Here is a 26906-nt window from a genome sequence, read left to right on the forward strand (position 1 = left end):
CGTGCTTCTCCTCCTCCTCTCATCCATTCTCACGCTGCCACTGATTATTTGCTAAGTTTATGAGTATTCCTATGTCTTCTATGAACCCGTCTGCTTAAAAGCCTTTCATGACTTCCAGTGCCTGATTGCACTGCTCACGTTTCTGGTTTAAAGGATCTCAGAGTCTGGCCCCAGCCTTTCTCCACTTTGTTCTCCACCTGATTTCACCAGCATCATTTAGACTCCTTGCCAGTTTCTGGACATGCACACCTTTCTTCTTCCTTGCCCGCTGTTCCCTGCCTGGCCACTTGCAGCCACAGGGGTGACCTCGCAGAGCCTTGTCTACTCAGACCTAACACTGCTTTCCTCTGTATTCTGTTTCTGTCTTATCTGGAGGTGGTTCTGCACTGCATTTTTGTAGAGGTCTCTGGTGCAGCCCTGGGGACTGGGATGTCCATACTTGGGTCTGCTGGTGCCACACCCAGTGTCTTTCATTGGGCTCTGCCCAGTCCAGTGTTATGGAGTGAAGCCTGGCCTTCCAGTGGAAAGAGCTGGAGCCCCAGGGTCAACTCTCATTCGGGTGTTCTTAGAATTGACTTCATGGTGTCCTGGCCACTCAGTGCATGGCTCTGTGGTTCATGAATTTGGTCATTTAGTTGTCATTTCACTGCACAAGTAGACACGGTGACTATTTCTGCAGAGGATAGTTTATCAGATAATATCTTAAATTTTACCTAGAATAAACCTAACACCAGTTTACTGATGAGTGAGTGATAGTCACTCAGTCGTATCTGACTGTTCATGACCCCATGGGCTGCAGCCTGCTGGCTCCTCTGTCCATGGAATTCTCCAGGCAAGAATACTGGATGGGTTGCCATTTCCTTCTCCAGGGGATCTTCCCACCCCAGGGATTGAACCCAGGTCTCCTGCATTGCAGACAATTTCTTAACCATCTGAGCCACCAGGGAAAGCTACTTTTAAGACATTTCTAAATATAAAGACAGGTCAACTTAAAAAGTATCAGCAAATACATGCTTGACTTTATCTTATAATCTGTAGATAGTACATTAGAATATGTAATGAATCCATATACCTTTTCCAAACAACCGAGACAGAAGTAGCAATAAAGGTATAAATGACAGTCATCAAACAGATGAAATAAGTTAGATGAAGCTTCTCTCTCAAAGAGATGGGGACTGGGCAAGTGGTCAGGAAGGAAATACAATGTGCTTTTAACTTTGTACTAAAAGTAATGTCCATACAGTTTACTTATAAGGCGATATACAAATGAAAATACTTTGTAAAACTATAAACTGCTTCTGCAAATTCTATGATTATTTTATGGCATAAGATCTCTTCAGAGTCAATGGAGGCTCTGAAGATGAGTGAGACTTTGTGACTTTTTAGAAGCTTATGTGTATTAGGGGTGCAAGAGAAGGTATTTATACCAATTCTGTAAAACAAGATAGAAGTTTATTTCCATCATTTATGGAGATGAGTGAAAAGTTAAGTCTTTGAGGAAGTGGTGGGGATATTTAGTAGGCAGTTGAATACTTAGAATAGAGCTCAGGAGAGATTTTAGCATCGGCAGAACAGGTTTGGGAGTATATGGGCTTTAGAGCCATCTTCACAGCAATATATGTTGAAGAATATGTGATAATAAATATTAAAATGAAAGTCTGTTAATGAGCATTAATAAGTGCAACATGTTTCTTGGGTGCTCAGCCTCCTCACAATACCGATTTTGACACGCTATGTGTAAAATCGTGCTGACTTCCCCAGAAGCCTTTGAGATGGGCATTCCTCACTTCTGGTTTAGCAGAGAAACTGGGGTGTGTGAAGGTGCTCAGGGTTTCATGTGCAGAAGGTGCTGAAGTTGGGATTGGAACGTCGAGGCAGTCTGGCCCCGAGCCACGTCTGTAAACCCTGCACCAGTTACTCAAGAAGCATGAAAGGCACCAGATGCTTGTTGGAGAAAATACTCAATTGTGCGCGCCTGCACACAGATACCAGTCATCAGTAGAGGTGCTCTGTGTGTGTGAGCAGTGATTTGTGAAGTTGTGGGATTGTGAGTGTCAGATGCACCTGAATTGCTGTACATGTGAGGGTGATAGTCTTACGCGGCTTGTCCGCCAGGATCACTGTATCTTCATGCCTTGTGTATCATATTTATGTAGTCAGCAACATCCTTCCCAAAGTGTTGCTAGATGAAGTTTTATTTACAAAAGAAGGCTTCATATTTGTGGCCCTATGCTAGAATTGTTTCCTGCTTTGAATAATGTCACACTACTTGTATTTTGCTTTAATTATTTCTTTTCTTTCCTTTTCTAAAGTCAACAGCTCTTTATACTACCTTCGATGAAGTAAGTAAACTTCTAAGATATCTTGAGACAAGCAGAACATTGTATTTGTTTAAAATAAAAATTAAAATTAAAATGTAAAATTAAAAATCAGCCATAAATCATACACTTGCAGGAAAATATTGCAGAAAAACATAAGCAGAATAAAAGAAAAAAAGCTGATGATAGTGTTGAGTATAGCTTTCAGGCTAATTATTAACCTAGTTTCTAAAGTTATGGAAAGGCCATAACATACATGTACACACATGTATATATGTATAAACACACCATGTACAGTGTTTGCACATATACATAAACACATATATAAACATATATGTATAAACACATATATACACATACACACATATACACAAACTGTGCATAAACACACACACACACATATATATATACGCACATGTGAGTATGTGTTAGTCGCTCAGTCATGTCCAACTCTTTGTGACTCCATGGACTATAGCCCACCAGGCCGCAGGCTTTTCTGTCCATGGACTTCTCCAGGCAAGAATTCTGGAGTGGGTTGCCATTCCCTTCTCCAGGGGATCTTCCTGACCCGGGTATTGAACCTGGGTCTCCTGCATTGCAGGCAGATTCTTTACCATCTGAGCCACCAGGGAAGCCCATATGTGCACATACATATACCTGAATATATATAAGCACATACACACCTCTATACATGGAAATGCATGAAGCACACACATCACACAATTAAGAATACATATATATCTTCTTAAACTCATTATATTGGTTAAGAAAACCTTTCCTAAATAGGTGGTTGCTACTTTCTTCAGACTGTCCTTATTTAATCTGTTTTGGACTTAACACATGCCACACCACATGTCTAGTATCTTTTGACAATGAAAGTTCTATGTATGTATACTTGTATACCAGTTGATCAACTTATTTCTTTTTGCTGTTTTAGATATTGGCAAAACACTTGAATGATGGTAAAATCAACCAACTTCCTGTTTTCCTGGGAGAGCCTGCAATGGTAAAGTGTCAGGCATTTATAATTTAATACCCTGCTATTTACCAATATGATTAGCTTTTCTCAAAAATGACATTAATTTTGTCTTGTTTCCTGCCCAGAAGTGCTCCTGCAGCATTTGTTTGTCTGAACTCCACTGTCTTTGCAGCTGACATTGGCTGAGCTCTGAGCAAGCTCAGGCCCTGTGCTTCATGCTGATTATCCAGACGTCCTTTCCCTAGGAGCTGAGGACTTAGTCACCCTGGTCCTAACAGTGTTTGAATTTGTGGGATATATGAATTTAGTGATGAAATGTGTGAAACTGTTAGTCGTTTAGTCATGTCCATCTCTTTGCGAGCCCATGGACTGTATATAGCCCCCAGGCTCCTCTGTCCATGGGATTCTCCCGGCAAGAATACTGGAGTGGGTAGCCATTTTCTTCTCTAGAGGATATTCCTGACTCAAGGACAGAACCCAGGTCTCCTGCGTTGCAGGCAGATTCTTTCCCATCTGAGCCACCAGGGAAGCCCATATGTGCTGGTAGCAGGGACTGTATTTGTTTTATGAACAACAACAAAGTCAGATGTGACTAGTAAGATAGAGTGTTGGATGAGAAGATAATTATTTAGATCTGTTTTCTATTTGTCAAATTTTTGTATGTTATGAGGATATTGCAGTGACTTCTTTGGACTGTAAATAGGATTTTTATATTTTTTTAACTGGGAGCCAGCATCCTGGGTTCCAGTTCCTGCTATGTGACATCAGTCACTCCTTTCTGCTACCAGGAAGTTAGCATGATTAAACTCGTTTATCTAAAGCTCTTTTTCATCTTGAATCTCTGTGACTCCTCTGTCCAGTTTGCTTGAATCAGCAAATGTGGTTTTCTGACTCTTTTTCCTCTGCCTGTGGAAGAGTCCTTGAACATTTGTGATTAAGAAAACAGCTGTGTCTTCACAGGGCTTCAAAAATAAAGGGGTGATCTGAGAAAGGACACATGAGAAAGAGGCATGAGGGGAAAGAAAACCGGTGCTGTCCATGTGAGCACAGCTGTGGATTCCAGGTGTGGTCAGCACAGTCCTCCTCCTTCAGAGGGTGAGGCTGGGAATGGTGCGGCCACCAAGCACTGGAGCCGTGCAGGCAGCTCTGCAGCCCTGGTGCAGTCCTCCGGACTCGCCAGCTTCTTGTGAGTCCGCAAGGAACAGGCGCAGAAACGCGGCTCCCCGGGAGAGCCAGCCTGAGCCGCGGGGCTCCTGCCTGAGGTCGCGGGGTGCAGTTCCAGAGGACGGGGCTCCCCAGCAGCATCCTGCCCCGGGCAGCAGGGTGCCGTTACACAGAAGGGAGGCCCTGCAGGAGAACGCAGCAGCGGCGGCGGGTGCAGTGAGAAGCCGAGGGATCCCGGGTGACTTGGTGCTTATCTGATGCTCTGTGACCGTGACTGACTCTTCCAGGCTCACTTTTCCGTAATGAACATTGCTGTCTCGGCTTGCCCTTTCTGGGCCTCAGGCTTCCTTCTTTCTGCTGAGAATACTAACCACACGTTTTTTGTGTCCTTTTTTTTGACAGGAATTTCTCTGGGATTTCCTAAACCATCAGGAGGGTCCCCGTCTAAGAGATCGGTTAAGCCATGGGGAAGTCAGTTTACCTGAATTTCCGAAAGCAGCAGCCAGTCAGCTGCTTGCATTTTCCTTTGTCCTTTTACTCAGATTTATTGATGAAGATCTGTTATCAGTGTTCAAGGTAACGTGTAGGGAAGAAGACGTTTCATTAGATTCACTTCTTTCAGTTGAGAAGGAATGGAGTTATTTTCAAATGTAATTCAATTATATTTTAAGTATCTTTTAATTTATTTGAGTTATGGTGTGCCTCCGTCTGAACAGATTACTTGTGGACATGTATTCTCTATAACATAAATTAATATTACTTGATCTCACCTAAAATAATTCATCCTATTTTTTTTTAACTCTAAACCTGTATTTATTTACTTAAACCTTTTTAATGGAGCCCAGTTGATGTATAGTATGTTAGTTTCAGATGTACAGCAACGTGGATCAGTCACACACACACACACACACGTTCCCACTGTTTGAGGTTCCTTTCCTGTACCCGCCACGACAGATGACTGGGTGGAGTTCCCTGTGTGTGCAGTAGGTCCTTACTAGGCACCGGTTTTTTGTACAGTAGTGTCTATGTGTCAGTCCAATCCCCAGTTCATCCTCCACTCCCTCTTATCCCCTGATAGCCATGAGGGGGATAAGCCAAGAAAACAAACAGCCATTGTTTTCTACTGCTGTGACTCTCTTTCTGTTTTGTAAATAGGTTATTTGTACCACTTTTTTGTATTCCACGAGCAATATCATATGATATTTGTCCTTCTTTCAGTATGAGAGTCTCTCTATCTGTGTTGCTGTTACCTGTCTTTAGGTTTTTCCTCTCTGGCTTATGCATTTGGAGTTCTTCTTAAAAGACCCTTTTAAGGTTTTTGTTTTCCAAAATTATAGAAGTATTCATATGCTTTCAATTACAGTTGCACAGCTTTCTTTCCATTTACATCTTTTGATCCAGCAGGAATTTATTTCACCTGGGAATCTAGCTTCTTTTTTCTTTAACAAATTGCTTGCAAGTTGGCCAACCCCATTTAGAGAATAAACATCTCTGTGCAGGGTGCCCTGAACTCCCTTTTCCTGTCTTTACTGAGTCTCACAACACATTAGTTGGTGTTGACATTAACACTCACATTAGTGTCTGACATTATGGTCCTGTTTCTCTTCTTCTTCAGAATGTCCTGCCTCTTCTCTGATTGTTATTATTCCAGTGAACCTGTGCAGTTAAACACAAAGCCCATAGGGATGAGCTCCTGATGGATTAATGTGGGGATAATTGACGAGAGTGGCTGCTCAGGCGCCAAGGCCAGTCCCCCACTTCACTCTCCCGGTTCCGTGCTCTCCCTCACAACTGAGCCCCAGGTCCGCGTCCCCCTCCCCTGCCGCCCCACACTGAGCCCCCAAGCGTCCCCCGTGCTCAGAGGCCCTCCCACGGCTCCTGTCAAGGGGGAAGCCATGTGTGCTGTGGTGGCCACTGGCTCATTGCTGGCTTCAGGGGTGAGTCCTGGTGACCCTACCAGGTACCAACCGCCCCGTGAGCCTCATGGCTGTCTGATTTGTAGGTGTCAGAGTAAATGGAAGTCAACTGCATTTCTTCTCCAAGTAACAACTATCCATTTGAGTGGTTCTGTGCTATTGAGAGTTCTAGGTAGTTACTGCTTATACATAGGGAAGCTTTTGACTTCCATGTATTAAATTTGTTGGCTATCAACTCACTGACTTTGCTGTTCTTCAGTGGCAATTCATGTCCGACTCTGCAACCTCATGGACTACAGCACGCCAGGCTTCCCTGTTCTTAACCTCCTCCTGGAGTTGGCTCAAACTCATGTCCATTGATTCAGTGATACCTTTGAACCATCTCATCCTCTGTCACCCCCTTCTCCTCCTACCCTCAGTCTTACCCAGGATAGAGTCTTTTCCAGTGAGTTGGCTCTTTCCATGAGGTGGCCAAAGGATTGGAGCTTGAGCTTCAGCATCAGTCCTTCCAATGAATATTCAGGACTGATTTCCTTTAGGATTGATTGGTTTGATATCCTTGCAGTCCAAGGGACTCTCAAGAGTCTTCTTCAGCACAGTTCAAAAGCATGAGTTCTTTGGCACCAGCCTTCTTTATGATCCAGCTCTCACATCTGTACATGATTACTTGAAAAACCATAGCTTTGGAAAAACCATAGATGGACCTTTGTCAGCAAAGTGATGTGTGTGCTTTTTAATATGCTGTCTAGGTTGGTCACAGTTTTTCTTCTGAGGAGTAAGCATCTTTTAATTTCATGGCTGCAGTCACCATCTGCAGTGATTTTGGAGCCCAAGAAAATAAAGTCAGCCACTGTTTCCACTGTTTTCCCATCTATTTGCCATGAAGTGGTGGGACCGGATCTTAGTTTTTCAAATGTTGAGTGTTAAGCCAGCTTTTTCACTCTCGTCTTTCACTTTCATCAAGAGGCTCTTTAGTTCCTCTTCACTTTATTTCATTAGAGTGGTGTCATCTGCATATCTGAGGTTGTTGCTATTTCTCTCCAGTTTGTGCTCCCTCCAGCCTGGCATTTCACATGATGTACTCTGCACAGAAGTTAAATAACCAGGGTGACAATATACAGCCTTGACTTACCCTTTTCCTAATTTTGAACCAGTCCATTGTCCTGTGTCTGGTTCTAACTGTTGCTTCTTGACCTGCATACAGATATCTCAGGAGGCAGGTAAGGTGGTCTGGTATTCCCATCTCTTGAAGAATTTTCCACAGTTTGTTGTGATCCATACAGTTGAAGGCTTTAGTGTAGTCAGTGAAGCAGAAGTAGATGTTTTTCTGGAATTCTCTTGCTTTTTCTATGATCCAAAGGATGTTGGCAATTTGATCTCTGGTTCCTCTGCCTTTTCTAAATCCAGCTTGAACATCTAGAAGTTCTCAGTTCACATGCTATTAAAGGCTAGCTTGAATGACTTTGGGCATTACCTTGCTGGCATGTGAAATGAGTGCCATTGTGCGCTAATTTGAACATTCTTTGGCATTGCCCTTCTTTGGGATTGGAATGAAGACTGACCTTTTTTAGTCTTGTGGCCACTGCTGAGTTTTCCAAATTTGCTGGCATATTCAGTGCAGCATTTTAACAGCATCATCTTTTAGAATTTGAAATAGCTCAGCTGGGATTCCATCACCTCGACTAACTTTATTTGTAGTAATGCTTCCTAAGGCCCACTTGACTTTACACCCCAGAATGTCTGGCTCTAGATGAGTGATCACACCATCATGGTTATCTGGGTCATTAAGACCTTTTCTTGATAGTTCTTCTGTGTATTCTTGCCACCTCTTCTTAATATCTTCTGCTGCTTTTAGGACCAAAGCATTTCTGTCCTTTATTGTGCCCATCTTTGCATGAAATGTTCCCTTGGTATCTCTGATTTTCTTGAAGAGATCTCTATTATAGTTTTCCGCTGTTTCTTTGCATTGTTCGGTTCAGTTCAGTTTAGTCGCTCAGTCGTGTCCGACTCTTTGTGACCCCATGAATCGCAGCACACCAGGCCTCCCTGTCCATCACCAACTCCCGGAGTCCACCCAAACCCATGTCCATTGAGTTGGTGATGCCATCCAACCATCTCCTTCTCTGTCGTCCCCTTCTCTTCCTGCCCTCAATCTTTCCCAGCATCAGGGTCTTTTCAAATGTGTCAGCTTTTTGCATCAGGTGGCCAAAGTATTGGAGTTTCAGCTTCAGTGTCAGTCCTTCCAATGAACACCCAGGACTGATCTCCTTCAGGATGGACTGGCTGGATCTCCTTGCAGTCCAAGGGACTCTCAAGAGTCTTCTCCAACACCACAGTTCAAAAGCATCAATTCTTCGATGCTCAGCTTTCTTTATATTCCAACTCTGACATCCATACATGACTACTGGAAAAACCATAGCCTTGACTAGATGGACCTTTGTGGACAAAGTAATGTCTCTGCTTTTTAATATGCTGTTTAGGTTGGTCATAACTTTCCTTCCATGGAGTAAGCGTCTTTCAATTTCATGGCTGCAGTCATCATCTGCAGTGATTTTAGAGCCCAAGAGAATAAAGTCAGCATTGGTCACTTAAGGCTTTCTTATCTCTCCTTGCTATTCTTTGGAACTCTGCATTCAGATGGGTATATATTACCTTTTCTCCTTTGTCTTTCACTTCTCTTCTTTTCTCAGCTATTTGTAAAGCCTCCTCAGACAACCAGTTTGCCTTATTGCATTTCTTTTTCTTGGGGATGGTTTTGGTCACTGCTTCTTGTATGGTGTTATGAACTTCCTTCCATAGTTGTTCAGGCACTCTATGTCTACCAGATCTAATCCCTTGAATCTGTTGGTCACCTCCACTGTATAATAATAAGGGATTTGATTAGGTCAGTTGTGAATGGCCTAGTGGCTTTTACTCGGAGAAGGAAATGGCAACCCACTCCAGTACTCTCACCTGGAGAATCCCATGGAAGGAGGAGCCTGGTAGGCTGCAGTCCATGGGGTTGCTGAGAGTTGGACACAACTGAGCGACTTCACTTTCACTTTTCACTTTCATGCATTGGAGAAGGAAATGGCACCCCACTCCAGTGTTGTTGCCTAGAGAATCCCAGGGACGGCGGAGCCTGGGGGCTGCCGTCTGTGGGGCCGCACAGAGCCGGACACGACTGCAGCGACTTCGCAGCAGCAGCAGCAGTGGCTTTTCCTACTTTCTTCAATGTAAGTCTGAATTTGGCAACAAGGAGATTATGCTCTGAGCCACAGTCAGCTCCCAGTCTTGTTTTTGCTGACTATATAGAGCTTCTCTATCTTTGGCTGCAAGGATGTAATCAATCTTATTTCGGTATTGACCATCTGGTGATGTCCACGTGTAGAGTCATCTGTGTGTTGTTGGAAGAAGGTGTTTGCTCTGACCAGTGTATTCTCGGCAAAACTCTGTTAGCCTTTGCCCTGCTTCATTCTGTACTCCAAGGCCAAACTTGTTACTCCAGGTATCTCTTGACTTCTTACTTTTGCATTCCAGTCCCTTAGGATGAAAAGGACATCTTTTTTGGTGTTCTTTCTAGAAGGTTTCCTAGATCTTCATAGAACCATTCAACTTCAGCTTCTTCATCACTAGTGGTTGGGGCAGAGATTTGGATTACTGTGATGTTGAATAGTTTGCTTTAGAATCAAACTGAGATCATTCTGTCATTTTTGAGATTGCACCCAAGTACTGCATTTCAGACACATTTGTTGACTCTGAGGACTACTCTATTTCTCCTAAGGGATTCGCCCACAGTAGTAGGTATAATGGTCATCTGAATTAAATTCACCCATTTCTGTCCATTTTAGTTCACTGATTCCTAAAATGTCGATGTTCACTCTTGCCATCTCCTACTTGACCACTTCTAATTTACCTTGACTCATGAACCTAACATTCCAGGTTCCTATGCAGTGTTCTTTACAGCATCGAACTTTACTTTCACCACCAGACACATCCACAATTGGGCATCTTTTCTGCTTTGGCTCAGCCTCTTCATTCTTTCTGAAGCTGTTTATCTGTTCTTCTTCAGTAGCAAACTGGACACCTACTGACCTATGGCATCTTCCAGTGTCGTATTTTTTGCCTTTTCATCCTGTTCGTGGGGTTCTCAAGGCAAGAAAACTGGAGTTGTTTGCCATTCCCTTCTCCAGTTGACCACATTTTGTAATAGCCCACAGACTTGGGTTTGCCAGTTATACAGGTGTGTCAGCTGTAAATAATGTAATTTTTTTACTCTTTTAGAAATACTTATATGTCTGGCAGTTGAGTGTTTATAGTATGTATTCCGCTTCTAGTTATATTCATTTTTTAATGTTTAAATTCTTGTTGTGTCCTAGTTTTTTAGGAGAATCTCTTAAATTTTCGAATTGTTTGAACTCTTTCTCATTTATTTCTGGTTTTGCTGCGTTGTGGACAGAGTGGCATTTGTAATTGATAACTATTAATCAGTCTTATTTAAGATAATTCTGTTGGTTATGGCTTGACTACTATGTCAAAGCTATTTTAATGAAGAGTTTTCCTTCTTTTAGCTGAGAGAATTATGTGTAGGGAGTTAACGAGAAGTCAGGACTCTTATGTGACCTCAGCTGCAATAGCAGAGAAACAGAAGCCTGACCCAAAGTTGTAATAACAATGGTCTGTTTTCTCTAAACCAGGAAAAAGCCGCGGTGAGGTCATTGATTAACCTTGCAGTAGCCTACGTTTCTCGCTGCCACCCAGCTTCTCAGCTTAAAAAACAGGTATGTGGGGAGAGGCATGCAGGTCCACAGCTGTAGAAATTTGAAGGGTGCAGGCCACCTCCTCCAGCCCGGCTTCAGGTCCCCAGACCTGGCTCTGTGGCTTGTGTGCCTCCCAGATGTGTGGCCTTGGCCTGGCCACTGCATCTTTCTGGGGTCCAGCAGTTGAGGTGATGGTGGGTTTGCGTCCTCAGTGTTTTTAGTACTCTGTGGGTGACTGCATGCCATTAACCCAGGACCTGTCACAGGCATTGCTTGGCAGTGGTGAGGGATGTTAGCTTCATCAGACCAGCTTTTGTTAACCTGTAGCTTAAACAAGCAATAAGCTTGTGAACATTTCTACCCGGATATTGTGATTGGAGAGTGGCTCAGAAAGTTTATTTTACATATGGCAGGTGGTACCAGGGAGCAAGGTGGGGTCGTGTCCAAGAATATAATCGTCACAATAGTTGCTAGTAGAAATTCTGAAAGGAAGCTGAAGAATCAGTGCAGGCTGGCTTGGGGAGATTTGCAGAGGTGTAGGAGAGAAGCCCAGCCCGGAGTGGACGGTCCCCAGGAGCGTTGGGTGGGAGGGGCTATTGACACTTCCTAGGGATCTCATGTTTTCACCTGCCTTCCTTTACCTGTGTTGCCTGAATAACAGATGCCCACCCAGTTTTCAGATGTAGCCTCTGTAGCAGTTTTACAAACATGTCGTGTCAGGTGCTGAGCTGTGGGGGGAGCATTGGAGCTTGGCCTCTGCTGCCTTTGCCCGAAGAAGCCGAAAGGGAGGCTGTGCGGTGAGTCCTCACAGGAGCTTCGCAAGGCTCCGTGAACCTCAGCTCCAAACAGTGTCTTCTCTGGCAAGACTGTCAGGAGACAGGTCCCAAGGAGGGATTACTAGGGCTTGGTGCTGGGGGGCTGAGACTGGGGGCTCAGAGCCCAGTCATGGGGGGAGCATTTGCAGAGACCAAGGGCCCAAGCATGAAGGAATGCCTCCTGGGGAGGTGGGTGGCATCTGGCAGAACAGTCAGTCGGTGGTGCCTCTGTCATTTACCTTTACCTTGGCCTCCGATGTGGCTTTTTCATTTTATTTTGGGGAAAGCAAGTTGCAGATGAAGAGCTTTGCCCAGTGAACCACTGAAATAAACATCAGTTTGTGCTGGTCCTAATTGGGCAACTGCTCCTTGTCACATGTCTTTAAATGTTTCCTGTCTTCAGATCAGAAGGTGATTCTGAAACAGACGCCTGCAGCTCTTTAACCACAGAAATCGTGGCTGAGCTGTGTTGCCATGTGCCTGAGACACACCGCACTGCCCACCTCTCTGGGCCCCTTCCTCCTGAGGAGTGAGTCCGGGGCGTCCTGGGTGCTTGGGCCTGGGGGAGGTGTGTTGCGTTGCAGACTTCGCGGAGGAGCTGTTAGATAAGCCCTGACGGTGCGTGTGGCGACAGACGTTCTCACACAGGATCTACCGAGTCTGACGCCTGTGACGAGGCCGCAGCAGTTGTGCAGGCCACCGGCCCAGGGCGGACAGGCCCTCAGGACCTGCTCTCCGCCCTGCAGGTGGCCCCGGCTGCTCCATGCGCTCTGCAGCATCCCCGTGCGGACCCTCTTCTGCCCCCGAGCTGTCTTGGAGGTGCTGGCTGTGCTCCGGAGGGTCAGCAGCCACTGTCGCCGCGTTTGTGACCAGGTAGCCGCGTGCGTGGAGCTGAGGCGCCGGCAGTGGGAGGACCGAAGCCTGCGCTCACGGCAGAGGCGGAACTACCTGCGTCTGGTTCGCAGGTGCGTGCTGCTTGCTCTGCTGGGCGGAGCTATGGTGGGCGGAGCTCTGGTGCGCAGGTGGGAGCTGCGTGGCCTGGTGAGCAGGTGCACGGCCTGCTGGGTGGAGCTATTGTGGGTGGAGCTCTGCTGGGCGGAGCTATGGTGGGCCGAGCTCTGCTGGGCTGCTCTCACCTGATGGGCTTCTGCTCCCACTTCAGAGAATGCTTATTTTCGAGAAAAATTGCAATGGGTATCACTGTAAATACCACCTGTAACTGTAGAATATGGGTTCTACAGAGCCAGCGAATTTTTGGATTTTAAAGGTAACAGCAGATTTACCCGGCAGTGCTGGCACTGTGTATCTAGAATGCTCTGCATCCTCACGAAGGCACCTTATAAAGGTGATAAACACTTACACTTACTAAGTTTTAACTCATTTTATGTTTTTAGTATGAAGCTTCTGTCTCCGATGCTTTACCTGATTTTATTGCTGATTGCGTTAGAATTGATCAACATTCACATGGTTCTTGGGAAGAATGCTTCCGAATACCAGCAGTACCTGAGGTCAGTGTGTAACAGTTCAGAACACCAGCGATATCTGAGTCAGTGTGCACACTTCAGAATACCAGCGGTACCTGAGTCAGTGTGCACAGTTCAGAACACCCTCAGTACCTGAGGTCAGTGTATAACATTTAAGAATACCCGCAGTACCTGAGTCAGTGTGTAACACTTCAGAATACCCGCAGTACCTGAGTCAGTGTGTAGCACTTCAGAATACCCGCAGTACCTGAGTCAGTGTGTAACACTTCAGAATACCCGCAGTACCTGAGTCAGTGTGTAACACTTCAGAATACCAGCAGTACATGAGGTGAGTGTGTAACACTTCAGAATACCAGCGGTACCTGAGTCAGTGTGCACAGTTCAGAACACCCTCAGTACCTGAGGTCAGTGTATAACATTTCAGAATACCAGCAGTACATGAGGTGAGTGTGTAACACTTCAGAACACCCTCAGTACCTGAGTCAGTGTATAACATTTCAGAATACCCGCAGTACCTGAGTCAGTGTGTAACACTTCAGAATACCAGCAGTACATGAGGTGAGTGTGTAACACTTCAGAATACCAGCAGTACATGAGGTGAGTGTGTAACACTTCAGAATACCAGCAGTACATGAGGTGAGTGTGTAACACTTCAGAATACCAGCGGTACCTGAGTCAGTGTGCACAGTTCAGAACACCCTCAGTACCTGAGTCAGTGTATAACATTTCAGAATACCCGCAGTACCTGAGTCAGTGTGTAACACTTCAGAATACCAGCAGTACATGAGGTGAGTGTGTAACTCTTCAGAATACCAGCGGTATCTGGGTCAGTGTGCACACTGCAGGAGATGAAGCTGTATGTCAGTGATTTTGAGTCGTGTTCCCTCCTGTCTGGCCCTGAACTGCTCTTCTCCGTGGGTTTCAGTGCAAGTGAGTGAGCCTTTAGAGCTGACACAGTTCAGAAAGCTGAGTGATCTACATGTGAATGATTTTGGAATCCCTTCTGACAGGGAGGAGGCTGGTGAAGCTGCAGCACCCTCAGCTGCATGGACGCCCAGAGCCTGGTCCGGCTCTAATCCGCAGACCGTCTGCCGCAGGGCCATGCACGCACCGTAGGGCAGTGCCCCCCGCCCACTGGTCACCGGCAGCCCCCAGCTGTGACAGCCACACAGGGCTCAGATGCCCCCAGTTCCTTTGGGGACACAGTCACCTCATCTGAAAGCCACGGTCTAGACAGGGGTTGTGGGGTTTTGCTGTGTTAACTTCTCCCTAAGTGTGAAAATTTCAAAAATCCTTAGTTGGAGAAAATTTGGGGCTACTTGAGAAACTTTAAGGAGAACTTGGGAAATGTGGGCGTGGCCCTTCTTCCCACCAGTCAGAGGGCGTTCGTGGGCTTCCTGGTGAGTCATCTTCCAGCAGAAGCCTTTCGGCAGCGATGGCTGCTCCCAGCGGCACGTGTCTACTGTTGGGGGGGGGGGGCGGGGGGGCGGCCCCTCCATAGGGGGTGAGGCTAGTGAGGTGGAAACAGGAGGTGCAGCCCCCGAGGGTCCAGTGTCTTGTGGTCCAGGCAGCCCCTAAGGTCCCATCAGCAGAGCGTCCTGCATGGACCTGGGAGCGGGTGAGCTGTGTGGCGTGTGGACATCCACCCTGTAATGCTGACATTCTTGCCTTCATTCAGTTGGCATTCTCTCATTTCCAGTTTGAATGTATTTCCTTTTCTTTGAATCTTCAGGTGAAAATTAGCTAGAGTACTTCAATTGTGATTCCAAAATGAAGGGAATACACATAAATCCTTGTTGCATTTTACAGTAGGATAAATTACTTTCTTTTAAACAGGTTCTTAAAGTGTGTCTTGCAGTACACAGAGAACCTGGCAGCTTACACCAGCCAAGACAAGAACAAGTGGGACGAAGCTGTCCATCTCACACACGCGGCCTTGTTGAAGATTTGGACTTTTACTGAGAAAAAACAGATGTTAACACATTTAGCCAAGAAATCCACAAGTAAAGTTATCTGATAAGTCAGGATGCCTCGGGCTCTGTCAGAGACCCGACCAACCATGTGGACTTCATAGCCTGTGAATTGAGGATCCAAGGACCAGGTGAGTGTCCAAGGGCGTAGCATCTGAGGGCAGGTGGGTTCGGGACTCTGATCCATCAGGGCCCCAAGCCTCCTGCCCTTCAGTTCTCCAGTCGCCTTCCGGCTGCTGGTGTGAGCCTCAGGTGGATCCCTGGGAAGCAGTGGCCGCAGCAGTTTGGGGCCTCGTCTCCCAACGTGTCCTGTCCAGAGGAGACTCTTCTCGCTCAGCTGTCACGCAGGCGTGGCTGGCTACATTTTACTGGCCATAGCGCAAATCTTGAAATGATGGCTGTGACCAGCACCCTGCCCTGCGTTCACGGGTCAGGCTGGGCGGACGTCCACCCCTGGACCAGCCACTGAAGCATGGCGGGAGGCATTGGGCTAGTCACCCCTGTCCTTGGAGCAGAGGGTGAGGTGGATGGGATGCAGATCTCGCTGGAGAGAGGTGGGAAGGCCCTGGGAAAGCCTGCCAGTCAGCCTGTCCCTGGGGGTCCAGGTCTGGCAGGTTAGTGCAGACCCTGGGAGGACAGAGTGAGATGGGCTGTGGACACCCCCAGGTCAGGCTCGTGGGAAGCCCAGGCAGCCACCGCAGGAGGCTCCTCATCTGCTCCGGTGGCAGCAGCAAGGCCCGTGGTTCTCCAGGAGCCCCTGCAGGGCTGCCCTGAACCCAGAGTCTGGGTGCACTTGGCTGTGCCCCTCCCCCGCTGGCCACACAGCCTCCTCTGGCCTTGCTGGTGGGTTGGCCTCCCACGAACTGTGTCCTGCCATGTGCTCCAGCTTCTCTGCCCTCGGAGGTCGATAGGGAGGCCGCCGTGGGGCGGTGGGGCAGTGTGACCACAGACTTTCCTGGTCCAGCTGTCACTTCTCCAGTTCAACAGCGGCCACCCCTTTGTAACTGAACTTGTGGGTCAAGACGGGGACGCCTTCCGCTTCTGTCTGCCCCCCACACCATTGCCCGCCCCCCCAGGCTGGACTCAAGTTACAATTATGGTTTGGAGGAGGACCACTCGTGACCCTGCTGGTGTTGGCGCTGGAATGGGGTGGGGGGCAGGGAAGAAGCAGCTGGGGCTGCGTGGTGACCGCGGGACCCGAGGCCGGGCTGGCCGCTGGGCTGAGGAGGCTTCCTGTCTCGTCGCCGCCTCCTCCCTCAGCCACTGGCCTCTGGTCGCGGTCCTCACCTGGTAGGTCGACCCAAACCTCACTCCTCAAAGAGCTTTCCCGCTAGAAACCTCCTAGTTCTGGGAACTAGTTGTCCATTGCCTTTTACCCCTGGAGATGGGAATGCTGAGAGTTTTCCCAAGGCCCCCGCCTGGGCTGCAGCTGTCCCCAGGTGCGTGGGGAGCAGGCCCCCAGTCATAGCCCTTTGTCCTTTGCTTCCCTGGCAAGGCTGCTGGGAGGGCCTGTCTGTGGCAGAGTTTTCTTGAGAACAGAAGCCTCCAGGCCAGCAGGCAGCCAGTGCACCGCCCCTGGCCATGGCTCCAGCAGGCCGGAGGTTGCCCCCGCACCTGCCGCCGGGACTGTGGACCTCTCAGCGGGGATGCAGCTGTGAGCACCGCCGTCCCTGCTGCATCCTCGAGGGGGTGGAGCGTGTGCCGAGTGGGTGCCGCCCTACTCGCTGAGCACCAGTGGCTGATGTGAAGGGCTGGGAGGTCTCTGCGTCACCTGATGCCGGGGGGTGGGGGGTGGCCCTTACCTCTTCCTCACGCCCCCGCACCCCTCCGACCCCCTGTGTCGGCCCCCAGGCTCATTCCCCTGGGCCCCTGACTGCTGACCTCACTGACCCAGCGCGCTTCCCGTGGGTGTCCCCTCACCACGTGGTCCTTCCTGGCGCTTGACTGGGAGCGGTCCCCGCCCACGCTGTCCTGGGGCCGCCCTGCGGCTGGGCACTGCAGCTCTGCCCTGCAGGTGGTGTCTGTGGACTCTGCAGAAATCACAGAACTCTTCACGCTTTGGGTAGCCATTACAATAGGCACACACGAGGAGGAGTGAGCCTGTGGCTCTGTGACCCCCGCCTCGGAGCGAGCAGAGCCGGCTGCTACGCGGTGGGGGCGTCGGCAGCTGGAGAAGGGGGTTCTCGAGGGGGGCCACCTGATGATGGCCGAAGGCTCAGAGGCACCGACTGGCTCCATCAGGAGGAAACTCGGAGCCCCGGGCAGAGGCGGAATCCTGGTCTGTGCGGGGTCCCTGGGTCCTGGGGGGCGGGTCCTGGCCTGTGTGGGGTCCGAGAGCAGCAGGGAGCTGGCTCTCACAAGGATAGGAACTGCGAGGCTTTGCCTGGGAGCCTCGGTCTGTGCTGTGGGCCTGTGTGTGGCTCTACCTGGCTCCCGTGTCCACATGGATGCGTGTCCACCAGGCCTGGCGGCACCCAGACCACAGGGTGAGAGCCGCCTTCATGCCCACCTGCAGGTCTTACTCTGGGTTTCGCGCGAAACCGGCCACTTGGCAGGTGAACCGGTTAGCGGCCCGACAGCCGGGGCCAGTCCTGTAGACGCTGCTTCCAGGACGCAGAGGCCCCCTGGGTGTCTCCTCTGCCCAGGTGGCAGGTGAGGTGCCTGCCTGCCCGTCCCCGGGGAGGGCGTCCGGGTCGCTAGGTGCTCGGTTTACACTGTAGCTTGTGGCCGTCCATGCTCCATCAGGCCGTCTCGGCCGCTGTGTTTGCTGCCCGTGTCACACCATCGACGGTGCCGCGTGGACGAGGGGGCCGCGGGTTCCAGGCTCTGCTGACCCCTGGAGACTGGGCAGAGCCCTCACGAGGCCGTGGAGACAGAAGCAGAGCGCTGCTGTGGGCTCGGCCCAGGCGCCTGGCGGGGTGCCTGCCTGGGGGTGCTGACCGGAGACCCGGGCTGTGACGATCTGTCCCGATCTGTCCCGGAGCAGCGTCGCGGTGGGGGTCGTGTCTGATTACGTCGGTGCGTACATCGCGTCTGATTACGTAGGCCCCCGTCCGCGCTTCCCTGCCGCCACCCCTCTGCTCAGCAGGCCGCGTGAGCCCCTGTGGCTCTCAGCGCACTACCGGCTTCAGGGTCGTGGGGAGTTCATTCTGCCTGCTTCTACTCGCCCTTCCCGCCACGGCCGAGGGCCGGGGGACCCACCGTCCTTCACAGCGAGGTCCAAGTCTGAGCTGGGGCCGGGGCCACAGAAGGGTCGGGTCGCTCTGCTGCGTGTTTGCTCGCAGCCAGGCCCCCAGCCCTTCCACGGATCGAGGGCGGCCTCAGCGGCGGCCCTGCCTACCTGTCTAAGGGGCAATGGGACGAGGTAGCCACCAGAGGTCTCTCGGCTGTGTGTCTCTGACCGGCTCTGCCTGCAACCGTCACAGGACCAGGCGGGCGAGCAGGCCCAGAGAGACCCCTGCCTTTGGGCGTCAGCGTCGCTTCCTGAGCAGACCAGCTACTCCTGTCTCGGGGCTTCCTCGTGGGCTGATGGGGATTCTGACGCCAGTGCGCTTGCTCCGTGGGCTGCCTTCTCTCCCTGATCCAGCTTCTCACTCGCTGTCCCCTGACTGTTTTTCTCTTCCTTTTATGCTGATGGTTCCCAGACGCTGGTCCCCTGGACGGCTCAGCACCAGCACCACACAGGCCGTGTCCACTCACCAAAACCCTCCCCAAATGTCCATCCCCAGCCCCTCAGAGTCAGTCCTCCACCTGATCCCCCGGAGATGGTCTCCTGCCTGCCCGCCACCCTCACGTGTCCTACCTGGCCTTCCAGGTGGGCTGAGTTCCCACGGGAGAGTGGCCAGATGCCCACCTCCAGGGATGCTGTCCACGTGTCCCAGGGTTGCAGCCTGGGCCTCCCGCAGAGAGCGGCATGGGTCCATGGTGTCACCGTGTCTGCAAGCCTTTCCCGCGGGTCCTGGGCAGCAGATGGCAGCCACACGATGCCTATGACGAGCGCTCCACTGGCTGGGGGCCGGGCACTGGGCACATGGCTGCTGCCCGCCTGCCCACCCTCGGGAGGCCGCATCGCTCCTGCCTGACGCAGGCCGGGCCCTGTCCACAGCATCCGCCCCTCCCTGCAGCCTGTGTCCTGCCAACCACCTGCTCCTGGAGGGAAGACCCTGCCTCTGTCAGATGCATCCCTGCGTCCCCCCGGGCAGCAGCCACAGCCAAGGGGGCAAAGGTCCTTGTTCTCAGAGGAGGTCCCAAGTGGGCTCTGACCCTTGGGTGGGGGTGGGGGCAGGAGGAGGGGGCCAGCTGAGCACCGTTCCGCCGGCAGGAGTCGCGGTGAAGCTGGGGCTGGCTCTGAGGGGCCGTGGTGTGACATCGACAGTCACGGTTGAGAAGTGGCCAGAGGCTCCCGATGCCTGGGGGTCTGTGCCAGGCTCCCCAGACTCAACATCCTCTGCCGGCCCAGTACGTCCCTCCGACGGAATTGCTGGGGAAAGGAAGGAGGTGAAGGTTAGCTAGATCTGGTCCCCACACGAGGCAGCAAGCTCTCCGAGCTGTTCAGAGTGAGGCCGCAAGGGAGCGGCTGATGCTGCCGTGGGGGCCTGGCGGAGGCCCCGGGCTCGATGCCGGACACGCCCAGACTGGAGCCTGGCTCCGTCTATCAGTCACGGGCTGGCCCTTCGCCCCGAGCTTTCTCCTGGGAGGCGTGTGGAGAGGAGCACCCCTCCCGGTTAGGGTGCCGTGCTGAGCACGTGCGAGGCGCGCCAGCCCCTCCTGACCGGGGCGACGGTCTGGCAGTCCTGCCGGCCTTCCGCGAGGCCTGGAGGAAGGATGCTGTGGAGACTCGGAGGCAGTCACGCCCCGCGCGTGTGGAGAAGGCCCCCGCCCCCACCCCGAGCCTCTGCAGACGTTTCTGTGCATAAGGGGGACAGGACACAGCTGCCGCCTCTTAAGTCCTCATCCTGCTGCTGAGCTAAGAATAGCCCTGCCCGGCCCGGGCGGTGCCCTCGGGACGATCTGCCAACAGAGCCGGAGCCGACTGCGAGCAGGCCTCGCCTGTGCTGGCCCTCAACGTGGGACGCGGGGTGGAGGGGGTCGGGGGACCCTTTCCCAGGGATTCCGTGGGGAATCTGCTCCTGTGAATAAACATTGGGTTTCTAACGTCAGAGATGCTCTGAGCTCTGTTAACGCTGTTGGTGACTTGCTGGGTCTGTTTCGTGGGGTTGTGCTTCCGCTGTGTGGACGCGGGGTGGCGCTCTTAAGCAAAGCCAGGCCGAGGCGCGAAGGCAGCGAAGGGCTCCAGGAGGGAAGGGGCCGGCGTCTTTGATCCAATGGGACCTGCCCGTCCTCTCCTCCTGCCTTGCCTGTCCCCGGCCGTGAGTTTCCATCAGCCAGGCAGGTTCCAGTGGAGACAGGCGCTCCATCCCTGGGAGGACAGCCCAGCAGGCTGAGAGCAGTCTGCCCGGGAGAAGCTTTGTGTGCAGTTCGGTTGACTTCCTACAGAGGACAGCGTTCAGGATTTGCTGTGGGAAAGGTCTCCTAAGCTCACCTTTATTATGAGGTGCAGAGACCAGCCCCCACCCGGCATTGCGGGGTGCTTGGGATGCTGAGAGGAGCCCGCAGGGTTGCAGGCCTCCCGAGAGCACGGCCATAGCCAGTTTACAGCCGCACTAAGTAATTCCAGCCAAACTGCATCCCAGGGCAGTGTGCATGCCCCAGTGTTAGAGTCAAGCTTCACCTCCAGGGAATGAACATTGTCAGGGCCCCAGGACCCGGGAATGGGGCACCAGAGTGAGTTAATTAGGGACCCGTAAAGGGTCCAAGATCAGATTTGAAATCTTTCCCAAGAGCCTGGTTGAAGCAGAAAGTTCTGATGTGTCATTCGATTCCTTTAAAGGAAGAGTGGTTTAGATTATGTTCATAAAAGCCACCTTTGCGCAGCCCTGATGCATGGATTACAGCCGGGCGACCCAGTACAGGTGTAAGGACCGGGGCGGTGTTCCTTCCAGGGCGCCTTGTGGTCCTCACGCGTCCACGTCCACGCCCTCCCCTCCCCTGGGTAGGACTGCTCCTTCAGGACTGAGGAGGCCTGGAGAAGTTGTCTCTGGCGGGAGGGAGCGTCTCAGTAGGGCTGGTCCTTCCCCGCAGGGTGCACGGCCCTGGTCAGTGTGGCCCTATGATGTGAACTCTTGTCTCCATCAGACAGTAACCCTGTTTCTAGATGGCTTCACAAGTGGATTATCTCGAACGAATTCCCCCAGCAGCCCTGTGAAGACTCAGTCCCGCTGCTCTACAAGTAGAGAATGCACCCGGAGGTCCCGGTTCTTACTGGGTCAGATTCCTGTGTTTCCGCTCATTTCCTTCTCTTCTTCCTTGATCAGTTCAGTCGCTCAGTCGTGTCCGACTCTTTGCAACCCCATGGACTGCAGCACGCCAGGCCTCCCTGTCCATCACCAACTCCCGGAGTTTGCTCAAACTCATGTCCATTGAGTCGGTGATGCCATCCAACCATCTCATCCTCTGTCATCCCCTTCTCCTCCTGCCTTCAATCTTTCCCAGCATCAAGATCTTTTCCAATGAGTCAGTTCTTCGAATCAGGTGGTCACAGTATTGGAGTTTTAGCTTCAGCGTCAGTCCTTCCAATGAACACCCAGGACTGATCTCCTTTAGGATGGACTGGCTGGATCTCCTTGCAGTCCAAGGGACTCTCAAGAGTCTTCTCCAACACCACAATTCAAAAGCATCAATTCTTCGGTGCTCAGCTGTCTTTATGGTCCAACTTTCACATCCATACCTAACTACAGGAAAAACCATAGCTTTGACTAGACTAACCTTTGTCAGCAAAGTAATGTTTCTGCTTTTTAATATGCTGTCTAGGTTTGTCATAGCTTTTGTTCCAATCAGCAAGCATCTTTTAATTTCATGGCTGCAGTCACCATCTGCAGTGATTTTGGAGCCCAGGAAAATAAAGACTCACTGTTTCCGTTGTTTCCCCATCTATTTGCCCTGAAGTGATGGAACCAGATGCCATGATCTTAGTTTTCTGAATGTTGAGTTTTAAGTCAACTTTTTCACTCTCTTCTTTCACTTTCATCAAGAGGCTCTTTAGTTCTTCCTTGCCTTCTGCCATTAGAGTGGTGTCGTCTGCATATCGAAGGTTATTGCTAGTTCTCCTGGCAATATTGATTCCAGCTTGTGCTTCATCCAACCTGGTGTTTCTTATGATGTACTCAGCATATAAGTTAAATAAGCAGGGTGACAATATGCAGTCTTGACATACTCCTTTCCCAATTTGGAACCAGTCTGTTGTTCCATGTCTGGTTCTAACTGTTGCTTCTTGACCTGCATACAGTTTTCTCAGGAGGCAGGTGAGGTGGTCTGGTATTCCCATCTCTTGAATAATTTTACACAGTTTGTTGTGATCCACACAGTCAAAGCCTTTGGCATAGTCAATAAAGCATAAGTAGATGTTTTTCTGGAACTCTCTTGCTTTTTCTCTTCCTTGTAGTAGATGATAATTCTGATTTCTCTGGCTTAGATGAAAGTAAAATTGAAAGTCTCTCAGTCGTTTCCAACTCTTTGCAAACCCATGGAATTCTCCAGGCCAGAATACTGGAGTGGGTAGCCTTTCCCTACTCCAGGAGACCTTCCCAACCCAGGAGTTGAACAAGAGTCTCCTGCATAGCAGGTGGATTCTTTACCAACTGAGCTATCAGGGAAGCCCCCTAGATGAAAGTTACATACTAAAATGACATAACTAATTAAAAAATAAGTATTTCATTCCACTATGGGGAAGACATTCTACCAGGGAGACTGAAGAATCCCAAAAGGCCACAGAGACAAAGGCAGGAAGTGCCTTCTGAAAGACACTGAGTCTGCGGTGAGCAGGATCCCCGGATTTCCTAAGCTCCCGCTGTCTCCTTCTCCTCCACCTGTAGTCTGGGCTGGAGTCATCACATTGGCCCTGGGGGCTGCTGAGTGAGGAGAGGGGTGAGGACAGGCCCTGAGAGGAATGACAGATGGAACAAAGCAGAGCCAGGAAGGCCGAGGAGGACCAGCTGAGGCAGTGGGGAGGCTGGGGGTTCAAGGAAGACACGGACCAGAAATGTCCCTTGAAGTGGCCCAGGCGCATCCACGGCCCCGGCAGTCAAGGTCAGGCGGGTGGGAGGGTGCGGGAGGCAGGAAGCACGGACTGTGCCTTGAGGGTTCGGTGGAGAAGGGGAGGGGTTGGCAGGGGCTCTGGGGAGAGCTCAGTGGGGGGCCAGGGGGACCGCTGCAACTTGGGGCTCAGCATGTCTGCGGGAGAAGCTGCAGATTCAGGAAGGGGGTGCTGGAGCAGGTGAGAGGGACAGGGGTGCGGAGCCCCAGGCGAGACTCCTGACCTCAGAGGAGGGAGGGAAAGCACGGTGCAGAGGGTTCCCAGGAGGAAGAAGGCTGGTGAAATGGGTGCAAACAGCTGAGTGCAGCGGACGCAGCAGGAAGGGAACGGAGAGAGATCAGAGGGGAGGCTGAGCGTGGGGACGTCCAGGTGGGGCTGGGGGCCATGAGGGCTGCGGTCAGCAGAGGACGGCGCTGCCAGGAACCTTGGGGGCATGCACCTCAGGGTGAGGCGCGAGCTGGCTCCGTCCTCCCTTCTTCCTCTGGGGAGGGTCGGCCTCACTTACCTATAAATGGGGAACCCGAGTCTGAGTCTGACCGTCGTGTCTGGGGCGGGGACTCAGGACAGCTGCTGGGAGCATCTGGGGCCAGTAGGAGGCCCGTTTGCTTCGTGCTGTTTGTCACCACGCAGCAGGAACGCAGGAGGTGTGAGAGTGGACACCGGCAGGACAAACGCGGGGGTGTTGCTGCCTGTGAAGCTTGTGCAGGCCACTGTGTCCAGATGGCCGCTGACGTCCAACCCTGTTGCTGTGCCTGTCACACACCCTTGGGGGCCCCTCCCCTCTGCACCCCCAGCCCTCTGGCTGCCCGGGGACCCCTGAGGGCCCGTGTGCCTGGCTCTGTTGGCTGAATCCCCAAGGTTCCTCCACCTTCTGCGGGCACCTGAGGGCCGAGGCCCCAGGACATCTCCGCCCTGAGGAGGATGCCCACCCCCACGGGAGGCCCACGCCGGCACCCTGCTCCGTGGTGTTTGTCACCCCCGAGGCCCCCACGTTCTCACCGTCACTTCACGTGGGTCAGTGGCTCTGTGAACCTGGCGGGTCTGCCGCTGTGGCCACCAGGACCTGCCCCATGGGTCTGCGAGGAAGCGGTCAACTTGTCCCCGCCAGCCCCTCTCTTCTAGGACATTCAGGACGGGAGGCCTGTTTCCTGAGGATGTAGTGGGGGGCATGGTTTTCAGACCAACTGGCTGCTGGCGAGACAGCGTCTGCCTGACTCCCTCACTCACCGGTGACCACCTTCGGGCCCATCACATGCTTGGGTCCCAGTGGGCACTGAGGTGGAGGGAGCAGGTCAAAACCCGCAGCTCCCTCTGTACTGGGGCAGCAAACACACAGGCTCCAGACAGAGGAATCCGAGCATGGCCAGGCTGCAGGGTTTGGGTGTGAGCCTCCACAGAAGAAGCACAAAGTCCCCATGTCTACTCACTTTGATTGACAGCTCTGATCTCTTCTCTGGTTGATTCCAGGAAAGGACTTTTGCCAATCTAATAGGTTTCCTATTATAATATGGTGGAGCTTCTGTTTATATTTTCCCCCTGACTATCTAGTTAAAGGTTTTTGCCCACTTACTTATTGGGTTATAGATCTTTACCTTTCTTATTGATTTCTAGAAGCTCTTTATATACTAAGGATGTAGCTTGTGATAGGAGAATACACACACACACACACACACACACACACACACACATTTTCTCATTGTTTTTCTTACTTCTTAATTTGCTGATGTTAGATTTTATGCAGAGGCTTTTATCTTGGTGTAGTTGAATTTATAAATCTCTCTTTTGTTTCATTTGGATTTTCAGTTTTAATTAGAAGAGTCTTTCCTTGACTACAAGATTATATAGGAACTTGCCCATGCCCATGATTTCTGTTAGTACTTTCATGATTTTATGTTTAAATATCTGACTCATTTAGAATCAGTTTTGATGTACAGTGTGAGACGTGGGTGTGGCTTTTGTCTTTTATTATTCACTTTGTTGGAGAGCTGCCCAGCTGTTTTAAAGCCATTTACCCCAGTCCCTTTTTCACTACTGATCTGAGATGTCACCATAACTATATACTAATTTACCACATTTTCAGCACAGCAGTGGTCTAATAACTAACACGATTTTCCTACCTCTACTTGTTACTTTTTCTATTTGAACTTTAGAATCAAATTGTCTAGTTATATTCTCCAATATGCTATTGGAGAAGAGCAGAGAAATAGCTCCAGAAAAAAATGAAGAGACTGAAATACAGTGTATTAACACATATATATGGAATTTAGAAAGATGGTAATGATGACACTATATGCAAGACAGCAAAAGAGACACAGATGTAAAGAACAGACTCTGGACTCTGGGAGAAGGTGAGGGTGGGATGATTTGAGAGAATAGCATTGAAACATGTATATTAGCACATGTGAAACAGGTGACCAGTGCAAGTTCAACGCATGAAGCGGGGCACTCAAAGTTGGTGCTCTGGGGCAACCCAGAAGGATGGGGTGGGGAGGGAGGTAGGAGGGGGGTTCAGGCTGGGGGGACACATGTGCACCCATGGGTGATTCATGTCAATGTCCAGCAAAAACCACCACGATATTGTAAAGTAATTAGCCTCCAATTAAAATAAATTAATTAATTAAAAAAAAGAATGAAGAGGCTGAGCCAAAGCAAAAGCAGCACCCAGTTGTGGATGTGACTGGTGATGGAAGTAAAGTCTGATGCTGTAAAGAACAATATTGCCCAGAAACCTGAAATGTTAGGTCGATGAATCAAGGTATATTTGAAGTGGTCAAACAGGAGATGCCAAGAGTGAACATTGACACTTTAGGAATCAGTGAAATAAAATAGACAGGAATGAGCAAATTTAATTCAGATGACCATTATATCTATACTGTGGGCAAGAATCCCTTAGAAGAAATGGAGAAGCCCCCATAGTCAACAGAAGAGTCTGAAATGCAGTACTTGGGTGCAGTCTCAAATGACAGAATGATCTCTGTTTGCTTTCAAGGCAAACCATTCAGTTTCACAGTAATCCAAGTCTATGTCCCAACCACTGATTCTCCAAGAAGCTGAAGTTGAATGGTTCTATGAAGACCTACAAGACCTTCCAGAACTAACACCAAAAAAGATGTCCTTTTCATCCTAGGGGACTGGAATGCAAAAGTAAGGAGTCAAGAGATACCTAGAGTAACAGGCAAATTTGGCCTTGGAGTACAGAATGAAGCAGGGCAAAGGTTAATAGAGTTTTGCCAAGAGAATGCACTGGTCATAGCAAACACCCTCTTCTAACAACACAAGAGAAGACTCTACACATGGACATCACCAGATGGTCAATACTGAAATCAGATTGATTATATTCTTCACAGCCAAAGATGGAGACGCTCTATG

General features: G+C 50.5%; 1 protein-coding gene across 8 annotated transcripts in view; it reads left to right on the forward strand.

Moving 5' to 3' along the window:
• ERMARD (ER membrane associated RNA degradation) overlaps window positions 1-20538 on the forward strand; it is a 36383-nt gene extending 15845 nt beyond the window's left edge. For 2 of the 8 annotated variants that reach the window (XM_061130024.1, XM_061130026.1), the window contains exons 10-18: window positions 2313-2342; window positions 3256-3324; window positions 4864-5037; window positions 11054-11137; window positions 11837-11913; window positions 12335-12460; window positions 12678-12896; window positions 13326-13439; window positions 15252-20538. In XM_061130024.1, the coding sequence (XP_060986007.1) occupies window positions 2313-2342; window positions 3256-3324; window positions 4864-5037; window positions 11054-11137; window positions 11837-11913; window positions 12335-12460; window positions 12678-12896; window positions 13326-13439; window positions 15252-15432 (1074 nt within the window). In that variant the 3' untranslated portion in view covers window positions 15433-20538. The remainder of the gene's footprint in view (window positions 1-2312; window positions 2343-3255; window positions 3325-4863; window positions 5038-11053; window positions 11138-11836; window positions 11914-12334; window positions 12461-12677; window positions 12897-13325; window positions 13440-15251) is intronic. The other 6 variants (XR_009690633.1, XR_009690632.1, XR_009690631.1 and 3 more) reach the window with 6 other exon arrangements.
• Window positions 20539-26906: the final 6368 nt, after the last annotated feature.

The sequence above is a fragment of the Dama dama genome, chromosome 26, assembly GCF_033118175.1.
Source record: "Dama dama isolate Ldn47 chromosome 26, ASM3311817v1, whole genome shotgun sequence".
NCBI lineage: Eukaryota > Metazoa > Chordata > Mammalia > Artiodactyla > Cervidae > Dama > Dama dama.